This window comes from Argentina silus, assembly GCF_951799395.1.
Source record: "Argentina silus genome assembly, chromosome: 5".
Taxonomy (NCBI): Eukaryota; Metazoa; Chordata; class Actinopteri; order Argentiniformes; family Argentinidae; genus Argentina; species Argentina silus.
The window spans coordinates 10,137,021-10,159,048 of NC_139659.1; the positions used below are offsets into that span (position 1 = coordinate 10,137,021).

Genomic DNA, 22,028 nt, shown 5'->3' on the forward strand with positions numbered 1-22,028 from the left:
ATAACTGCTTGAAGTCTGCGACCCATTGACCCCACCAGAAAAAGGATATCTTCTGTGGTGATGCTCTGTCAGGCCTGTACTGCCATCTTCAGTTGTAGTTTGTTTTGAAGACGTTTTGCCTTAAATCTCTTCTTCAGCAAATTAAGTGCATGTTCAATAGGATTTAAATCTGGAGATTGACTTGGCCTGAAAACCTCCATAGTTGCTCTGGCAGCATGTTATGCGTCATTGTCCTGTTGCATGATGAAGCGCTGTCCAATAAATTTGTAGGCATTTGCTTGTATTTGGGCTAGATGTTTCTGTACAGAATTCAGCAGTTACATCAACAATTAAGACAAGTGAGCCAGTTCCAGTGGAAGCCATATATGCCCAAGCCATACACCCCCTCCACACAGATTTACAACTATCACAGTTATTCTCAAAACTAACTTGGCATAACTTGAAGAATCCAGATAAACCCACACTGTAGCCAGTGATGTTTTTGCAAATGACATCAGCGATCACTGTCTGATAGCCTGTATTAGAGATGAAAGGATAAAACAATCTGCTCCACGGTCCTTTACAAAAAGACATTTTAAACATTTTAGTGAGCAAGGTTTTTTACATGATCTTTATTGTTCGAGTCTTTCCCTTATCAGCTGCATACCTGACGCCAATTTGGCTCTAGAACATTTCTCATCTATATTTACACCTCTGGCAGACAAACATGCCCTCTTTACACACCTTAGAATTAAGAATAGCACGAATCCTTGGTATTCCACAGAACTTTCAGATCTCCTTTTGTTGGGAAATCAGGCCTGGGCCAAAGCTAGAAAAACAGACTCAGTAGCTGATTGGCAGATTTTCAGACAACTGAGAAATGGATGCACCTCATCAATTCAGAAAGTTAATTCAAGCTACTTCCTAAGTGCTGTCTCGGATTCTGCTGGTGATCCTACAACATTTTGGAAAACAATTAACGCCCTGAAGCGTGGAAATTCCTCTTCATCCCTACTGAAAGAAGTTTTGTCAGACTCTGGCCTCATTACAGAGAAAATTTAGATAAGTAATGCCTTTAATCAGCATTTTATCTTGGCAGGCTTTTTATTTCAGAGAAATGGTGGTTTGGCTGACCCTGGTCAGACGGTCGACTGCGCTCCCATTTCCCAGCTCGATGGGAGATCAGTCAACTACTAGCGAATCTTTGTTTTAATTTCAACAATTTTCTACTTGTGATGTACTAGATGCCCTGCTTAAAATTGATGTAAAGAAATCCATTGGGGCTGATCTGCTTGATCCAGGCCTATTGCAGCTTTCGCCCCCCCTAATTGCAGTCATTGACACATATTTTTAATCTGACTGTTATCTCAGGTGCTATCCCCAAGGTTTGCAAGGCAGCCCATATGCTCCCTCTCCATAAAGGTGGTGACCCATCCGACCTAGATAACTACTGCCCAATAGCCAAGCTATCTTGCCTTTCCAAAGCATTAGAGTCCCTGGTCAACTCCCAGCTAAGAACCTTTTTATCTTCCTATTCTATTCTAAATGTGCACCAATCTGGCTTTAGAACTGGTCATAGCACAGTCTCAGCTGCTACGCTTGTCTTAGAAGATGTTTTAAATTGCCTAGATCAGAAAAAACACTGTGCTGCCTTATTTTTAGCTCTCCAAGGCATTCAGTATGGTCGTCCATTACCTACTCATTCAGAGGTTGTCTGAAATAGGCCTGGATCAGGCTTCATGTAGATGGTTTGAAAATGATTTAACGGACAGAACACAGTGTGTCTTAATTGATGGTGTTAAATCAGGTTTTCTGGACATAATAAAGGGTGTTCCACAAGGATCAATTCTTGGTCCGGTTCTTTTTACAATTTACATCAACAATATTGGATTATCTGTAAATAATTGTAACCTGCATCTATATGCCGATGACACTGTTGTATATGCTATTGCTCCATGATTGGCCAGGCTCTTTCTTAGCTACCGTCTGCATGCTCTGTCCTGCAGAGCACATTTGTTGGGCTGAGGTTGGTGCTTAAGCTGGAAAAACAAAATATATGTTATTTACCAAATCACAGAAAAATTTATCTGATTTATGCATATGGACTTTAGGTGGTCCCCACATTGAGCTTCCCCACAAGATTTAAAGTGGGCTTCTTTTAGAGGAATAGATCTTCTACCATAGCGCCCTTCGCTTTATCACAGGTGATAGTTTTAATACTCATCATTGCATACTTTATCAAAAGGTTGGCTGGACCTCGTTAAAGTCCCATAGATCTCTTCATTACTCCCTTTTTGTGTATAAAGCCCTACAGCATAAACTCCCAACTTACCTAACCTCATTGTTGAAATTCAAGAACATCAATTACCTAACTCATTTTCAGAGTTGGTTAAGGTTCCTTGGGTCTCCACCAAATTGGGTAAATCCGCTTTTAGTTAGTGCACCTCCCTGCTGGAACAATCTGCAGAGAACGTTTCAGTGTTTTATTATGTTGTAATTTTGTATGTGTATTATGTATGGTAAACTGTGTGTATGCAGGGCTCCCTTGTAAAAGAGACGTTGGTCTCAATGGGACTCCATGCTAAAATGTGTGTGTGTGTGTGTGTGTGTGTGTGTGTGTGCGTGTGTGTGTGTGTGCGTGTGTGCGTTCATGTGTGCGTGTGTCTGTCAATGACTTCTCTCTGTGTCCTCCTCCATCTCATTGTTTCCCCTCGTCTATCTACATGCTTGTGATGACAGCAACAGCCTGATAGTAAAGCAGTCTGTGTGAACACCAACTCTGTAATAATATTATGCTAATTAATGTGGCTGACAGAGAACAAACCGTCTTTCCAAGGACACCCTCCGCCTCATGTTCCCCACTTTCAATTCCCAGTGTGCTTCTCAGCTTTAAAGCATGCTTGCGGTATCAAGAGAATCCCCTATCACCAGATGCTGGGTGAGGCGCAGTGCAGGCACTATGAGGGAGAATTCTTTATTGTGTTTGTGAATTTAAAAGGATATTTATGGGATGGGGTGGGGTGGGGGGTGGGGGGTCTACTGAAGGAGGGGGGGGAAGCACATCAGTGAAACAAAAAACAAAATTGCTGACTTCAACCTCTTCTCCTCTGAGGGGAAATAAACACTGATTATCACATCAGTTACTACCATTGTGTCATAAATCACAGAGTATGAGAGGAACAATGACACATTCCTCATTGCGTTCCCTCGCTTTCTGCATGCCTTTCTTTTCTGGAGAACACTCATGAATGATTTACAGAGCGATCTGTTTCTGAGCGAGAGCTGTCCTTGGGGTAGATATCCCTTAGAGGCGGACCTTGTGTCAGGTGGGGGGGGGACAGTTAGTCGTAGTTTGGTTAGGCTAAAGAGGGTGTGGCCACTCTCTCATAGGGGCTCAGATCTGGGGCTAGTGAACTGAATGTGTGACAAACGAAAAAAAGATTGTATATTCACTTACCACACTACTTCTCTATGTTCACTCAACCCAATTGATATCCAAAGTTGGAATGTTATTAAAAACTAATAGAAAAAACTGTGAGAAAAGGTTGGTGGCCCAATATGTATATCTGACATATCCTCAGAAATGATCTAATCTCATAACCTGAAACACTTTGAATATCTCACTGCCCTGACAGATCAATATATTGTTGAAGGCGAGACATCTACTTTCTCATGCTGTAGGCAGCTGTGTGTGGGATAACATTTGCAGAGCATCACACATACCATCATTCATCACACAATCACCCACCCCGGTCCCAAGCTACTGGAAGTTCATCTATCATCCCTCTCTCTCTCCTGGTCGCCTTTTTTTTTTTTATCTCCTATTCTCTAACCTTCACAAGGTAAAGGACACAAAAGAAAACTTTGGAATAATTCAAAACCAGTGTGGCACTTTCCAAAGTCAAAGTCACACTACATCGATAATCAAGACCAAAAAAGACTAAGAGAACAAAGGAGGGCTGTCTGCCATCCCTCATTCTCCAGAAGCCAACACAGACAGGGCCTTGAGACCAGAGATTACTCCCTATGTAAGGCTCTTACTGTACCTTACTCACACAAGCCATATCTACCTGTCATACACACCTACCTGTTTCACAGTTCTACCTATCTATCTCACTTATACCAAGTATCACTCTGTCTGTCTGTCTGTCTATCTATCTATCTATCTATCTATCTATCTATCTATCTATCTATCTATCTATCTATCTATCTATCTATCTATCTATCTATCTATCTATCTATCTATCTACAGTACCAGTCAAAAGTTTGGACACACCTTGCCAAGAGTGTGCAAAGCTGTCATCAAAGCAAAAGGTGGCTACTTTGAAGAATCTAAAATATAAACCATATTCTGGTTTGTTTAACACTTTTTTGTTTACTACATAATTCCATGTGTTCCTTCATAGTTTTGATGTCTTCAATATTAATCTACAATGTAGAAAATAATAAAAATAAAGAAAAACCATTGAATGAGAAGGTGTGTCCAAACTTTTGACTGGTACTGTATGCATCTGACTTATACCTAGAATCACAGTATATATCTTCCATCCATTCATCCATCCATCCATCCATCTATCTATAGTCTTATTTGTTATGCTTTTAACTGCCATACTAAGGAGGAACTATAAGACTAAGGGGTCATAGTTGTCAGCCCTCCACTATCATTGGATCAAACATGCATGGTTTACCAGTACCCCAACAGCCTGTACCACAACCCTTACAGAGCTAAGCCCCTCAACAAGCTGTTATCCCCCTTTACCCCCAATGTGCAGTACCATACAGCCCAACCCCCCAACAGCTGGATGGAGACAGGAAGAGCCAAAAAGCTCATTAGCTCATTATCTCACCCAGCAGGGAGCCAGATATCACAAAGAGAAAAATGCAGACAGGCAAGAGACAAATACCACAAACAGGCATGAAACAACATGTTTAACTCAGAAACACCCATACCAGATGATTAGCATCTATATTACATGGTTTCATGCAGACTAAATCTCTGTCCTCTTTTGGGAAACTGAAGGGGGTGGGCATGATGATGAGGTGGTCCGTCGAGGTGAGAATAGACTGTTCAAACACAAACCAAATTAATCAGTGCTCTACTGAACTTAATATAATAATGATAATAATAATATATGCCATTTAGCTGACACTTTTATCCAAAGCGATTTACAGTACAGTGAGTGCATACATTTTAGTAACTTAATCCTACTTGTGCCAGATCATCATGCACTCTATTCTTTCAAAACATTAGTGTCTGTACTGGGTAACACTATACATGAAGTTGTTGTTATACCTGTGTAATAACACTAGTAATTGCGATAGTAATGGCATTGTGTTACCATGTAGTCACATACTAATCTAGTTATTATTACATTATTATAGCATAGTATGGAGTTGAGTGTTCTTTGTTATTACGCAAAGAAAGTAAAGGTTGTTCCTCAATGTTGTTAACACAATGTTCATGACAACGCTGTGAATACATCAATAACAAGGTTCCATGGTGTAATGGTTAGCACTCAGGACTCAGGTCCAAGTTCAAATTTGACCTGTTGACATGACATGTTTCATTAAAAAGATAGTGTCTGTATGCACTCACTGCAATGTAAGTCGCTTTGGATAAAAGCGTCAGCTAAATGGCATATATTACAATATATATCACAATCTCCTCGTTCAGGAGAGGAACCACGGTAGGGAACAATCGCAGTGGGCAGAGGCACTGCTCCTCTCAATGCTGCTCGCTTGCACAAAGTCTCTGTGAGACTTTAACAATTAAATCAGGCGGAAGAGTTCATGGCGGTAAACGACCTGATGCTGCCACAGATTACCAGTAGACAAATGTGGGCCTCTTCCTCAGCTCGTCTTCATCCTGGTCTAACTCTGTCTCCGGCTCTCCATCTTGGGCTAATCCATTTAGGTGGCTCTTCCCGGGCTTACGACCTGCCCTTTATTACATTATAAAGACCCACTCTACGACCTGCAGTTTATTCCATTAGAAAGGCCCAATCCATGACCCCAATCCTAATCCATTATACAGTCTATAGGGTGGCCGCGGCCCGCTCCACTGCACTCCACAGCCCAGGGAAGCTGGTGACAGATGGAGCTGAGGGTAGATGGAGGGGGGGAGTCCTGAGTGAAGCTCCCCTGACAATCAGATTTCACTGATGTAAATGATGATGGAGAGTGTAGGCTTTGGTTCTCCTTGACACTGAGAGATCTGAGAAGTCTGTCCTGTCTGTCTGTCTGTCAGGAAGTAGACGGCAAGACGGGTGCATGTAAGACTTGTGTTGTCCTCATGGAAAATATAATATCTAATACTGTACGTTTGCTTAGTTCAGTTCAGTTTATGTGCGCATATGAAATAAAAAAAAATAAAATTAAAAAAAAAGATGAGTGATATATTTGTCTTTATAAATGTGTTGTTCATGTGGAGTAGAATTCAAATTTGAAGCACAGAATAAACCAAGATGAAATACCACCATACTCTCCACCATCTCTCCCTCCTCTCCCTCTTGAGTTCTCTGTCCCCCTCCTTTCCCTCCATCCCTGGCTGTCCTCTACCCTGCCTGACCTCACACAGCTTGTCTGGGATCCAGTTTGCTGAGTGATTTCAGCACGTCCACAGATCTAAATTTACCCCCCTCTCCCCTCCCGTCCATCCTTGCTCTCTTGCGTTTGCACTTAATGGCCTATCAGGTTACGCATTTATTGATAAAACAGCACTATTCAGCTCTGAGTACCTGGCTTCCCAAACACCTGCGCCAGCTCTTTAGTGCATCACTATTCTGCCAGTGCTGCATCAGATCAAAAGAACGGTTCCATCTTCTTCCTCTTAATGGGACGGCCTCTGTCCTGCTTCATTCACCTCATTGAGTTCAATTACTGATCATTACTTTTCACTGCGTTCAGTCAGTGAGTCACCGCTGGAAGACTGGGACGCTTGAGCCGACCAGGAAGTGACTGCAACATCTCCTGTCGATATATCCGGCCGATCTCATTACCGTGGCGACCTGCAGGGTACTGCCATTTGGTCTTATCATATAAAACCCATTTCAGCAAGCGATCCCCGCCGGAGAAACAGGGAGAATATTCATTATTCAAATTCTTTCTGCGTTGGAAATCCCAATATGTTACCGGCTAGATGAGATAGCTTAGCCTTTTGTCCAGGGAACATTGACTAATCGTCTGCCCCCACACTCCCCACCCCACCCACCCTCCCCCCAAAATCAATATCAAACCGTAAGCATCAGACACCTCTGATTATACTGTACTGTCCCAGACCCCCCAACCATCACCCAATATTCCCGCAGGCACCCCAGAATAACTTATTGATTAGTGATTATGTTACGGGAGGTGTGGGCGGTGATGGAAGGCGGACTGGCCTCACTCATTTCTAAAGGGCTATATTTGGGTCCGGTGATACCAGATCCAGCCCTGATGGCATCATCATCTCCATTCTCTGGATGTGGATGTCAGTAGCGAGGTTGAGGGGTGAAATGCATTCTGAAAGAGCATAGCTATAACTAATAAATACAAGGGATCGAGGAGGTGAGGGTATATGTGGTGTGTGGTTGCCATGGGTAAGAACGTTTTGCCTGGTGAGGATGTGCTTTGAATTGAGAGGGGATAGTGGTGTAATTGAGAGTTTGAACAACACACAAAGTGTGTTTGAATTGGGGTAATTGGAGAATGTTGGGGAAGTATTGGCTGCAGGGTTTGTGGTCAAGGTTGAGTGAGGTTCTAGCAGGGTGGATGGGATATTTTACCCCCTCCGTGCTGTCTCTCTGGCTCTCCGTGCAAAGCCTGAAAAGTGCCTGTGATCAATACCTTCAGGCCTCCTCCTCCTCAGAGCCAGAGGGCCAGGGGTTTGGAGGGGTGGGGGATTGGGGGGTTGGGGGGGCTGTAGTGCTGTGTCAGCATCCACTCAGGACCTCATCAAACACCCCTCTGCTCCCCTCATCAGACACCCACATCAAGCAACACCTCCTCAGCGCAAATGCTCGCTTGCACGTTTTCACTTTCCTTCTCACGCTACCCCCCCCCCCCCCCCCCCCGCCCCGTCCCCCGTCCGTCCGTCCAACGTGGATGTTAAATACCATTCAAATGTCACCCTGTCGTATTGATTGGAATAATAATTCTGAAAGGTAGGAGAGATGGCTTGTTGATGCTAAGCAGGCGCGTGACGGCTGAACCATCCCTCACTGTCACAAAGTTGCCACGTAAGGGTTCCGGGCTCCCCTGTGTGTGTGCGTGTGTGTGTGTGTGTGTGTGTGTGTGTGTGTGTGTGTGTGTGTGTGTGTGTGTGTGTGTGTGTGTGTGGATGCTGGTTACATTAGACCACCGGGGCCGTCTGTTTGTGTCATTAATCGTAAAGCTCCTAAACCAATGACAGCGGGGCTAGGATCCACGCAGAGTGTGAGGGTCAGTTTAAACGACCCAGGATTAGTGTGCTTATGGATGAGTGTGAGTGTGAGTGTGTGTGTGTGTGTGTGTGTGTGTGTGTGTGTGTGTGTGTGTGTGTGTGTGTGTGTGTGTGTGTGCGTGAGCGTGTGCTTGTGCATGTGCGTGTGCATATACTGTATACTGCATAGTGAATAGCCATAGTAAAACCAGACGTTTAACATTTCAGACACGGCCTTACACATTTTGAACGTGTGAACTGTGAAGTGAACGAGTGAACCCAGTCAATGAACCCCCACTACGCTTTCATACACCTGCTCTTTGTGATATGCAATCGTAACCCAGTCACACTTTACCTGGCAGGCACCTCGATGTTGGAGATGGCGTAGAAGTACTTGAGCAGGTTGTCCTTCTGCACGTAGGTGCCGCCGAGGGCGGGCCTCAGCAGACGCAGCCTGAGGTTGGTAAAGGTGAAGAAGTCCCTCAGTCCCTTCATGCTCTCCATGCGTGTGTACAGATTGTCCATGTTCAGAAGCCGTGGCCCAGCGAAGATGGCAAACCGCGCCCGCACCTCAAACTTAACATTCTTCTCGTTCTTGGACCCCACCCAGCGCGAGTACTCCTCGGTGCAGATGACCCGTGTGATGCTGGCGGGAGCCAGTTCGTGCACCTGCTTGGCGGGCATGTTGAAGGCATCCATGCATTCGTCGGCGTAGTACTGGTACGGTTGCCAGGAGCGGCCGTGGTCCATGGACTTGTCCAGCACCATGATGGTGGGGCGGCCGTATTCAAAGGTGATCAGGATGTCATCAGTGAGCTCCAGGCTCTTGTTCCAGGCCAGGGAGATGTTAGCCAGGAGAGGCTCAGGGTGGCGCGACCATGTGACTGTCTGCCAGTAGGTGATCAGGCCACTGCGTTGGCGGTCCTGCATTAGTTGGGGAGGGTGGGCCAGGTCTGGGTTGGAGGCGTCACACTCATCACTGCAGAGGTATGGGTTCTCCTGAGAGGGGAAAGGGAGGACAGAGAGAGGCAGGTGAGTGGAGGGCAGAGGGATGCACTTGCATGTCTAGTAACAGTCTCCTGGGCCCAGTATTTCAAAACCTTTAATCTAGATCAGGATGATCCGGATTCTTTTTTGCTCTCCAGGATCTATCTGGCAGGTTTTGAGTAGTGCAGGGGAAATCAGCAAGCTTAAATACTGGGGCCTGAAGATATGTTGCAATACTGGGGCCTGAAGATATGTTGCAATACTGGGGCCTGAAGATATGTTAAAAAACTATCAAAAACATGATTCAAATGAAGGAATTCTTTCACACCGCTGTGTTTCGCTTTTTGTTTAACTTTTTCTGTTATTGACAAGCAGTACACATTCATTTCTGCTTCAAGTCACTGATGAGAACCACCAGTCAGTCAAAACCACACAACACCAAGTAATAACAACAAAAAACTGTTTATAGTGCAGTGAGACCGAGCTTATAAATCATCTGATTTATGGTGACACTGCAGGGTAAAACAAACTCCAAACATAAGCAAAAGTGGAGCTGGTGATGGAGACTCTGATGAGAGGATCTATATGGGACTGAACTGCGTAGGAAGATACAACTTAATACTACTGCAACATTGGATAACAACCTCCCTCTCACAACACCAGGGAGACATGGCAACCATGTTTCCTGTCTGATAACCTAATTATCTCTGCTTACGTTTCCCTCACAGACACAACGGGAGAGATCAGCGTCAAACACAGACAGAGAGACACACTCATGACAGTTTACTCCAAAAACAGCAATGACACAGAACGTGTAATGAGAAGACAAGGTGACAGAGAGACGGAGAGCTTGTGAGGGTTGGTGACAGGATGGTTTTAGCTCAGAGGCCCTGCTAGAGCTCCATCAGGGGGGCTATGGCCTCCATTAGTGTGGGCCCCCACCCTTCACCCCTTACTCAGACTGAACGACACACATGGAAGAGGATTAGTGGACTGTTCGTCAGGAAACGACCCCTAACCTCCAAATCCCATTGAAAATGATTACACTGTCACACTGTCCCAGATACACTGGATATAAGTAAGGTATAGTACCGTATAGAGAATGGAGGGGGGGGGGGGGTCTGTGTTGAGAAATCAGTATTTGTGGACTTTGTGGGCAACTTAATCCTGTGTGATACTGTCCATCAAGGCCGGCGGTGGCTAACGTGCGTCTTGCCCACCCAATCAAAAGTTAAGAAAAATAAATGTTTTCGTTCAGCAAATGGAAAAATAACACAGAAAATACCAGTACTATTTCTAACTTCTGATTGGGTGGGCAGCCTACAGCCCACCTCCAAAGTCGCCCACTGCCCACCCCCTCTTGTGTTCAGGCAAAAACACACAGAGCTCTGAAGCAGACCCATCCGCTGCACAGTGTCTCTCGGAGCATGCCAAGGGGTGTTGCTATGACAACTATGAACTCTGATGGCTCAGATTGCACACACAGGGCAAGGCAAAGCAAGTAAAAGCACACACACGATCCTACTACTGTGTGTGAAAAATCACACACTCATACACATAACCTGCTCTAACTCGTGTATGGATTGGAACAAATTAGTGTTCTAAATGTTAGTTTAACTTTAGTTAAGTTTTTGTTTATTACACTTATTTTTGTCAGGGATCATGTACAAAAACAGTAATCTTAGAGAGAGGAGATGCTTTTAGCTACTAGAGAATTTCCATCAGCAGTCCATTTGCATTAACTCAAATGTATTCAATGAAAGGAGACCGAGGAGAATGATCTGTGTTCTAACAGATACCACACTACTACCTTTTTTAAGATATAATTACGGTGACTTTTCTAGAAAGTTTACCCATTCTCTCAGTTTGTGAATGCTGTGCTGCTGCCTCTAGCGATGCTGCTGCTAGCACATCAGAGGCTCCGGCTACTGCTCCGGCTACCCTCCACAAGCACTGCCCCAAAGCAGTTCCCTCTCTCCGCTGCCTCAGCCCCACCTCACGTGGTTAGCGACTTAAATGGCGATGCACCATCCCAGCCAATATTAGCTAGCTACCCAAAGCATGTATTGGGTGCTATATTATGATCATTCAATCCTGCCTGGTACCGCACACGACCATGGCTGGAGTACTCTGTTCTGCGGGATGCATGCGTCTGTTTCCCCTGTTGGAAATATGTTTTTACCTCACGTGGTTTTAACAACTGGAAAGCGTCACTCAAGCGTGACAGGGGGTTACATAAGCATGCATCCAGCCACAGTCATGTACAGGCTGCAGCCACCTGGTCTGAGCACAAATGCAGAGAGGCAACAGGGGAACCCATCGACTGTATGCTGGTAGGTAAAACACAGCTTGAAAAGAACCGATATTATGTCAAGAGCATTGGTGGTGTAGTTAAGTTTCTGTGTGTGAATGGGTTAGGGCTCAGTGGAACAACAGAAACCTTAAAACGTGACCACCGGGACACCGATGCTGATGACATTGCTGCAGGGTTGTTGTTTTTTTTACTATTATTATTTTTAATTGCTTGAATATACCGTAGAGAAGGACAACAAGCTAGCTGATATTGCTAAGGGTAAACCTAAAAATGCCAAGTACACCTTTAAGGATATTCAAAACAAGATAATTGAAACACTGGCAAACATGCTTCTTGGAGAGGTCAGGGAAAGGTATGCAAACGCTGACTCTGCAGGGTTTTGCATGAAAAGTGATGTAACTAGGGACAGGTGTAATGTTGAGAATTTGTCCATAATGATTCGGTTTGTATGTAATTCCATGCCAGAGGAGCATCTGATTGGGTTGCTTGACTTGCATCAACTTGATGCTGATTACATGTCCACTGAAATATTGAAACATCTTTCTGATGCTGGCTACAGTGCTGACAACATAGTTAGCCAGTGTTATGATGGTGCATCAGTGATGAGTGGAGTACGAGGTGGTGTGCAAACATTGCTTCAAAAGAAGCTTGCTAGATATATTCCATATATTCATTGTTATAACCACCAGTTACACTTAGTGGTTGTGCATGCCATGCACGGTAAACCATAGAGTAGTACAGTAGAGGCATCAGGCCTGTTAATTCAAATTAAGAGGCATAATTTCTTTGAGATTGGCAAATTTTTAGTGTAGGTGCTTGGTGTCTTGAAACCAGTGAATGCAATTCTACAGTGTCAGTCTGTGGATATGTGCACTGCTTGTGAGGTTGTTGGTGCACCACTGGAGTCCTTAAAGACATACGTAAAGATGATTGCTGGACAGAGCTTTCTTAGGCACCTGCTGGGGATGATTCACATCCTCCAAAGAGAAGGAGAACATTGAGTAAACACCTTGGTGAAAGGGCTCTCAACTGTGGGGCATACAGATTCTGATGATCCCACCATCACCCCCTGTCAGTCTCTGAAAAGATCACTGCTCAACATCCTTGACAGGGCCATTTCAGAAATGGAAAACAGATTTTCCAAGAAGAATATAGACCTAATGACAGTCATATCCAGTCTTGCATTTCTAGATTCCACTTTGTTGCGCCCTCTGCATGTGCTTGTCTGAAAAATGAAATTCTTGTTGCAAAACCAATGTTGGTCAAGAAATGTCCAAATGAAACAGACCTGTCCACTGTGTGTAAACACCTGCAGGAGTATAAGGAAGCTTTTCCTGTGTTGCATAAATTGTATGTAACAGCCCTGGTAATTGGTGTGTCTTTGGCATCATGTGAGAGTTCCTTCTCCACACTGTCACAAGTCCTAACCTCCTATCGTCACACCATGTTACATGAAAGAAAGAGGAATTTGGTGATCTTGGCCCATGAGAAATCAATAACAAATACCTTAGACATGGATGAATTTGTTAGAATCTTTGCCAAGGGAAACAGGAGACTGATGTTGTAGATAGAGAGATAGATGGATGGATAGATATAGATACAAAGAAATAAAGACATGGATATATGACTAATATACCTTCAGGCTACTAGTCCGCTTCTCTATCCTCTGGGATACCTACCACCCAAGTTGCCCACCTATTATTTGTACTAGCCCACCCTAATATAGCAGGCTAAAACTGGCCCTGCTGTCCATGTGTCCAATGAACTGAGCTTATAGTCTGACCTCTCTGGGTCCCTGGGATAATCAGAGAGGGGATATATTCTATTGTGTACACCAGGATTGTGTGTGAGGATAGCCCATGTTTTTAAGCCCTCCCATGCCCCTGTCCTCCTTAGCCTTCTCCTCCACCTGCTACTCTTCTTCCCTGCCCTACATACCTCCTCCGTCCACACACACACACACACACACACACACACACACACACACACACAAACACACTCACACGCAAACACACACGTACACACACACGCACGCAGACACTCACACACACACACACACGCACACATGCAAGCACACACACACAAACCCAAACCCAAACATAAACACACACACACACACACACACAAACATCCCGGCCAACTGCTACGGCAGGTGGCCCACATTGCTAAGCCCCTCCAGCAATTATCCTCGCTGGGATCCTGTCGTCGAGACTATGGGCGCCATGGCATTGGAACTCTGTCACCATGTCTACACACAGCGTGCCACTGTGATAAGTAGGTTCCCTTTTTTGTAGAGAACACATCCCATACGGAACAGACGCCTGCTACCTCGATCACTCACCTGGGGGACAGAAACTTATCTCTGAGCACTCAACCACCATGGTCTTAAAACACTAAAGCCTTGGTTTAAGACTCTTAGGTGGAGTATATAAAACAATTTTGAAAATGCATTTTCACATAGGCTACAACCGCAAACTAGAATATGAATGGGCACATCCATCTTTCTGAGAGATGGACCATTAAAAGAACACTCTAACTCAGAGACATCTGTATCACACTAGGCAACTCTTCACAAATCAAACAAAATGCCTCACAACATAAATATCATGCTTTTCTTTTCTGAAATGATAGCATACTAACTCAACTCAATTACTTTCAAATGACCTATATCAGCATGACTGAAGGGATGTGTTGTTACTGAAGCTTTGTCTTTCTTTCTTTCTCCCCCTTCTCTCACTCACTCTCTCTCTCTCTCTCTCTCTCTCTCTCTAGTTATGGTGGTTCCAAACTATTGCCACCAAGGGGAATAAAGAGAGTCATCCAAAGAACAAAATTGAGTTTGTTTGGAAGACACATCAAATGGAATGACCCTCCCATTAAAAAAGCCCACAGAGGGACAGAGATGGGGATATTGCTTTTTTGCTCAATGTGTAAGTTTTGTGCAACTTTTGTTTTTTGTTGTTGTTGGTGTTCCTTGTGTGTCATCTGGCTGGCTGGTGAAAATATTTGTGTGTGTGTGTGCGTGCATGTGTGTGTGTGTGTGTGTGTGTGTGTGTGTGTGTGTGTGTGCATATGTGTATGTGTGTGTGCATGGGTGTGTGCGTGTGTGTATGTGTGTAATGTTATGCTAACCATCCATGGTTAATTACAGCCTCTGTTTCCCTGAGGCACAGTGACAGAGCTGTGTGTGTGTGTGTGTGTGTGTGTGTGTGTGTGTGTGTGTGTGTGTGTGTGTGTGTGTGTGTGCGCGCGCGTGTGTGTAACTCTGAAAAGCAGGCCAGCGGACAGGAGACAAATCCCAGTGCTGGTAGAGAGCAGAGGAGAGGGGTGAGAAGGGGCATCTGGCTGCTCTGTAGCTACAGGACAGTCTGTGCTCAGACTACCAGGGCTGAGGCCTGATTATATAAGGAAGAGGGGGAATATAACTCTCTCATATTCATGTCATCTTCGGGACACAGGAAATCCTGTCCTCCTTTTTACGACTGGCATCCCTTTGCGTACAGCAAGGTGGTGTTCGAGTTCACCTTCGCCTGTCTCAGCCCTGTAGCCAATCCTCCTTCGTCTCACCTTTGTCTCAGCTAAGTCTCACTTATAGCTGTCCACTGACCAGCCTGTGTATCTAAACAGTCTCCACTCACACTCTTCTCCCTGGAAACTTGCCATGCTGTGAACCCAGTCTCAACTCCATACTGTATACCTGAAATGACCCAACCATCCCCAGGGGGTGTCAAAGCTGGGCTGTCTGATTATGATGCCCCAGGAGGACAAATCAAATACGGGCCCCTGCTAGGGTTGGGTGACCCTGTACGTGGCCAGGCAGGGCAGGGCAGGCTGGGAAGGGGGAAGCAGTATGGCCATAGGCCCAGTCTGGGAAGCACTGATCCACTGATCCACAGTACCAGCTGCCATCTTCCTCCCCTTCCAGCATGCTCCCCTTCCGCTGCTGCGCTGCTACTCTCTCTCTCTCATGTCTATTTTTAGAGCTGGCTGATTTCTACCTTCTAAAACAGGCAAATCTGTTGTGGAACAGGAAGGTTTTTTTCACACATAATATACTCATACACATCCCCCCCCCCACCCCCCTTCATGATGTACACACCAATTCACATACTGTACACAGTGAATTTGCATGGGGTCCTCTACTTTTCCGGAGGGAGTTAGTTGAACACAAAACACATGAAACACATACAGTACTGGACTCTAATGCAGCATGCTGTGTCGTGTAGGAAGTGTGTGTGTGTGTGTGTGTGTATGTGTGTGTGTGTGTGTGCGCGCAATGCTGGTCTGATTTCATCTTTCTGCTTAGCTAAGCTGTGATCTTCCCCCACCTCTCCCTCATCATTAGCCATACCTCTCTGCAACACACACCCCACCCCACTCCACTCCCATTGCCGGCAGCTAACTAGCGGCACATCCAGAAAAACAACCGACAACTGGAGCTCCATGTACAGAGAGATACAGTAGTAGCATCATGCTCAAAAGAGAAAAATGCCCGCCATGTTGAAAGATACAAACATGCTGGCCATTTGACAGAGGAGGAGGATGCTGCACATTCCCCATGAACATGGGATACATAAGAATGTAATCAAGGTAAAGAGGTGGAGTCAGGGGACCAAACCAAGGGAGGGAAAACTCAGCCTCAACATCAAACCGTCATCTGCTGAATTTGGTTCTAGTTTTTAGGAGTAGAGGAGCATGGATGGGCAGAGCTAGTCAATAGCGGTAGCCGCAATATGCCTCTACCCTTATTAAGGATGAGCAGCGCTGTGTCCATGGTGATGCAGTGTTTTTTTTAAAATGCCTCGCCTTTTTTCTCCTTGACTTGTGGGACTGCTGAATGAGTAAATGTACACCAATTAGATAAGATACTGGTTCCTCTGTAAAGCTGCCAAATCTGTAGGCGTGGAAAAATCTGCTGCTTTTCAAAAAAATAAATTATCTGTACCAATAACTCCAACCACTACCCGTGAGAGAGTCCAACAGAGAGAGGGGAAAAGAGGAGGGAGGGTTCATTCCCCCCCACAGCTTAGAATCCGCTGTGTATACAGAAGTATGGATCCTTACATCTAAAACACCATTAGATAATACAACAGAAAATAACATTAAGGTGTACTGTCAAATCATTCCAGCACCTCTAGGTTGAATCCCACATCAGATCCTTTATGCATACTCTTTGACGTGATGTCTTGATTAGCAGATACACACCCACTTAGTTTGGCCATCAAACTGCCTGATGGTAAACCTCTTCCTTACGGTGCAATTTCCATCCACTTCATAGTTCCCTCCCTAAGTCTACGATGGTCTGAGAGGGGACCTGTCCGCCGTATAGATCCCAGCTGGTGAGAAAGTGCTGACTAAGAAAAACCTGTCGTCTCACCCCTCTCCAACGGAACCTTCCCGGAGCCTATGGATGGAACGTCGTTGGCCCACCCTTGTAAGGAAGCCCATTAAGGACCCCATCAATATTTCATCACTCAGAAAAATAGTTGTAGAAGTTTCCAGGCTGGGGCCATTAGAGGGCAGACGTCAATACAGGATGGCAGCGTCTCTCTCTCTCTCTCTCTGGAGAGGCTTTCACAGCCGTCAGCGGTTTCCGCTACTTCTACATTAAACAAATCATTAACCATTAGGTATCCGAGGACAATATCCGCTCCTCTTCATGTTGTCAAACGACCCCTGAGTCCTGTTATTAGTTTCAATGAGGACAGGGGTGGGTGGGCCAATCAACCCCTCTCACAGTGTGTGTGTGTGTGTGTGTCTTTATTCGTAAAGTGCACATTTGTGGGACATATGGATACATATTATCTGTCTGTATGTGGTGGATTCACATTGCCTGTATGGTGCAACATAATCTTTAAGTTCAGGTAGGCTATGCCATACAATCACTCTGAATAACAAATCATTTTCAAAACTACTGAATGATAGTGTGGATTATGTTGCTTTGTGTTGATAATTCACCCTCTCATTACAAATGATCTCCCCAAACGACCCCAATATTTGAAAATAACCAAACAAAGTATTTGAACATTGTCAAAACATAATTGGAAGTGTGAGGGAAGCTCAACCTTATCCAACGAGTTGAGATTCGTATAGCCTACAACATTTAATTTAAAACTAAGTTTAAACATAAACACCTACAACTTTGAAAACTTCAAAGTTGATTCCACTTTATTGAATATTTTATTTTCAATCCACTCAATAACCTACTAGGCAGGAACTGCACATCAAGCCTTGCATAGTAATGCAGACTATTTTTCCGCAGTTCTCCAACCTCGCCCTGTGAGTGTCCTTGAAGGAGAGGTCCTCCCCCTCTTTTGCCTTGCCGTTTACCAAGCGAAATTTGAAATCCTCCCGAAAACCCAATCAACCCGGATGACAGTCTGCCAACACAATGCGAGTGTAAACAACACCTCCGGACCCCTCTCAGCGAAGTCGACCCATGCCAAGTCATTTCACTGGTGTCATGCCTTTTGGAGCCCTCTAAACCGGGCCAAGCCCCGCTCAAATTCACGTATAACGAGGATTCCGCCCTTACTAAGACCAATAACCTGGTAAGTTTTTAACTCAGTGTTCTCACGTTTCGTTTCTTGAGCGAAAATGCATCCCCTCAACTCTATCCAATTCCGCAACCTAGAGGGCTTTCCTTCTACCCGCCGTGCAAGATGAAACCTTATCGCACCACGTGAAACCCGCCCATTGGATGGTCATTCGACTAATTAAGACCATTTCTAAAGTTGTTTCATGCAGGTCAGGTTGAACATTTTGAAAATTAAATTCAAAGAGCACCAAACAATCAATCACATTGTCAATCAATTAAATGCAAGAAATGGCCTATGGAAGTCGCACAAACAGTAACTTCAACTTCAGACAGTAATTTCAGTGCATTAGTAGACCATTAGACAAAGCAAACCCTACGTTACTTACCAGAGTGCAGAACCGCTCAGGTGGGTTTCCGCAGGTGATCCCAGGCGGGTCCACCTTGATCCGCATATAGTCCTTCATGGGTGCCGCCTTTGGCTGGCAGGCGTAGTGCTCCCACGCCGCGCCATCGTCCGTGCTCACCAGGGACTTGCACAGCTCGTACTGGGCCAGCGTCAAGGCAAAGCACTGCAGGAGCAACACGGCCTGATGGAGCATGGCAGGCGGGGGAGCCACGGGTGTGGTCCGAGTGGGATCCGGCGAAGGGCGAGGGGGTCCACGGTAGTCAGAGTTGAGATGAAGAGCATGGAACGCGACTAGTGATCATATCAACTTTAGCGTTACCATTATGCCTCTGTGCGCTCGCCTGAGCGATGTGGGACGTTTCGGGGATTAGAGAGAATTCAAAATACAAATAAATAAAAGTCTGCGGAAACTTGGTATTTTTTCTACAGATAATTAGGTCTATGGCTTCCAAAGAACAGTACACTTTTTTGTTTTAACGGTTGATGTGGAGAAGAGAGACAAATGATGGAGCTGGGGGCGTCTAAAGTTACATAGGGATCTCAGATCAACCATAGTGGTGCCAGTGCTGCGCTTGGGGCGGTAGGGGTCGTTGAGATATCAGCACAGATCCATTCTTCAGAGCTCTTTTCCCGCTGGGAGTGAGGGAAGCTGCTCGGTAGGGATGAAGGAGAGGTTATGAATTCTTCAGATACATCCATTGGTCGCGACGCACTGGTCCGGCTCCTTGCTTCTGTAATTGCCCTGAGAACCATTGAAGAATAAGAGAAATGTTAGAAAGAGGAGAGCGAGAATGAGCGGAGAGAGAGAAAGAGAGAGAGGTGGGGGTGTGGGGGTGGTGTGTGTATGTGTGTGTGTGTGGGGGGGGGGGGCGGGGGGGGGGTGATCAGGACTTTTAGTTAAAACCTAATTTTCTTAGATATTAGGACAAAAAAGATCAAAATCATGCAGGCTGAAAGGAATGAGATTTGGAGCAAACAGATGTAGGCCTACGTCATCATTTGATTTCAGAGATAAAGTTTCGAGAGGTTTACGTTCGCAATAGGATTTTTCGATATAACCTGTTATTAGGGCTTGACGTCAAGTTTCCAAAGTTGCTCGTGGGTGGGTGTGTTATTGGATTGGGCAGACCTAAACTTACTGTAGCCTAACCATCTTTTTTTTTTTACCGGTATTAATCAAAGATTACTCTTATTCTTGAATTATATTCGAATTGGTATTATCCCATACCTGGTGAGTCCAATTCACTCGGTTAATCCAAGAGTAAAGACTGTAGAACGTGCCACATGACACAGGCCAAATCACATAGGCCTAATTCATTTATTCCATGGCATTATAGGCGATATTCCCTGAAAAGCTCAAACCCCTCCAGTCAATATGGCTATATTTAATAATATTTTTTTCTGAAATTGTATACAGTCTGGTGATCGCGTCCCTGTCTTGGCCTACACGTGCCAGTGCCGCCTATGCATGAGGGAGTTGGAATGGACTACCTCTTCATCGCTGGAAGACGAGAAACGTTGACAGTCATTGGCTGACCGCGGTTCTCACTCTGTAGGCATACATATAGGCCCACGACAGTTCGATCCACTAACATTACGGGACACAACGACTACTTTTGAAGTCAAAAGAGGTTCTAGCCTAGCAGACTGCACTGAAAACCGTAGGGGTGTGTCAAATTGCTGCGAGTATAGCCTACGCTACTCTCGTTTCGTGAAAGTAATATAGGACAGCATTGCATTTAGCCTAGTCATAATTGATTTACTTGTGAACATGATTTGCAAAGTTACAACTTTTGGATTTACTTTGCTACTTTAGTTGGCTATTCAAATTAGTACAGCATTGCGTTTTCGTCTACCCTGAAAAAAAATCAGATTGTTCAGCAGTATAACATGCTCTCATCTGTCTGTCAGTTTTATCAGATAAGGCACCTACTTATAATGCTCATCCGGGAGAATCGCGCCGTGTCCCGTTATGAGAACGTCTCTCAGCCGTAAGCCTACGAATCCATCCACCGTACTCGGTTCCCGTCGATGTGTAAGCTACAGTATTCCCGTTATCTGAATGCGGTCTCGTTGTTTGTTTTTTTTCCTCTGCCGGTTACTTTTTTATTACACCGAGGATGGCGACACGACAGATCGGTGTCCTAGATCTGAAAATGGTTGTGGGAAAGCGCGAATGCCAGAGTGAAGGAGTACCAAAAGTAAAAAATATTGACTTTGAGGAAGGGCTCGTGCCCGCCCTTCTTCTCCTCCCACTTTACAAGCTCGGCTTTACCCGGGATGCTCAAGGGCAGAAAGAAAAAAAGCTTTATGGAAAATCTCCCTCCCCTCTCTGCCCTGCCCCCCCCCCCCCCCCCCATCTCTCTCTCACTCTCTCTCGCTCTCTCTCCCTCCCTCTCTCCCTCTCTCTCTCTCTCTCTCTCTCTCTCTCTCTCTCTCTCTCAGTTAATCCTTTCTACCATCACTCTCAATCACTATCTGAGCTTGTATCTGCTAGTCCTGAGCCTGGGCGGCGCAACTTCCTTCTCCGCTCTGGCTCTGGCACCGGCTCCAAACTCCATTCCACCGGCCGATCGGCATGCCTTGCTTAAAGGAGCAGCGGGACTTGGAGATGCGTTAGGAAGTGATCATCTTGTGCGTCCGAGCGGTCAGCGAGTGATTATATTCATTTTAGCACCAGATTTTAGCTCAAGCTCGAGCCAGTCTGTGTTGAATGTTAAATGGTCATTTTACGTGGGTAAGATGCGAGCGTTTGTAAAAGTCTAATAACCTATGCAAACAGTGGCCTAGGCCTACTAATAAGCTGTTAGGCCTATGTCTTTTAAGATCCCTAAAGCCGAATTGTCATTTTAGCCTAAATTGCACAAGTGTGACACAACTTAAGTGTGTATAGGCTTAGTTGATCGACTAACTTGAAATGACCAATACAAATTCTTATATGGTCTTTTTAAAATTTATTTTACAATAATTACAGAGACAAATAATTGTCCCAGTCAAGAGTAGGCTACAACCTGAGAACAGCCTCAGCAGTCCCCGGTCCCTGAAGGGAAAGGCTCTGGCGCTGTTCATGGTGCTGAAATGGACTTGGTCGTTTCACCCTCACCGTGGCACCGCTCATCTCAACACAGGAGCGAACACATGCCAGTTAAAGCAACATCAGAATTCGAACGCTTACAATTTAGTAAATAAAGAATTAATGATCTTTTTTTCTTTTTTACTCAAACTGTATAATAACTTTCTGTCGTTCTAATTTTGTCAGCCGGTTAGAATAGCCGCAGTCTATGTTAGAGACTATGTGGGCTATCAGAATGACATGATAACATGAATAAAAAATAACATGCTACTCCTTCGTTCTGTATGGTATGCTTTAGATTTACTTTTTAGATTTTTAACACCCACATCAAAA

At 44.9% G+C, this 22,028-nt stretch overlaps 1 protein-coding gene across 1 annotated transcript in view; it reads right to left on the reverse strand.

The window, feature by feature from the left end:
- Positions 1 to 20,862, reverse strand: part of ntng2b (netrin g2b) — a 43,757-nt gene extending 22,895 nt beyond the window's left edge. Inside the window, exons 1-3 of the mRNA XM_083669938.1 lie at positions 20,556 to 20,862; positions 18,603 to 19,364; positions 8,733 to 9,376 (exon numbers count right to left, since the gene is read on the reverse strand). Of these exons, the coding sequence (XP_083526064.1) occupies positions 8,733 to 9,376; positions 18,603 to 18,815 (857 nt within the window). The 5' untranslated portion in view covers positions 18,816 to 19,364; positions 20,556 to 20,862. The remainder of the gene's footprint in view (positions 1 to 8,732; positions 9,377 to 18,602; positions 19,365 to 20,555) is intronic.
- Positions 20,863 to 22,028: the final 1,166 nt, after the last annotated feature.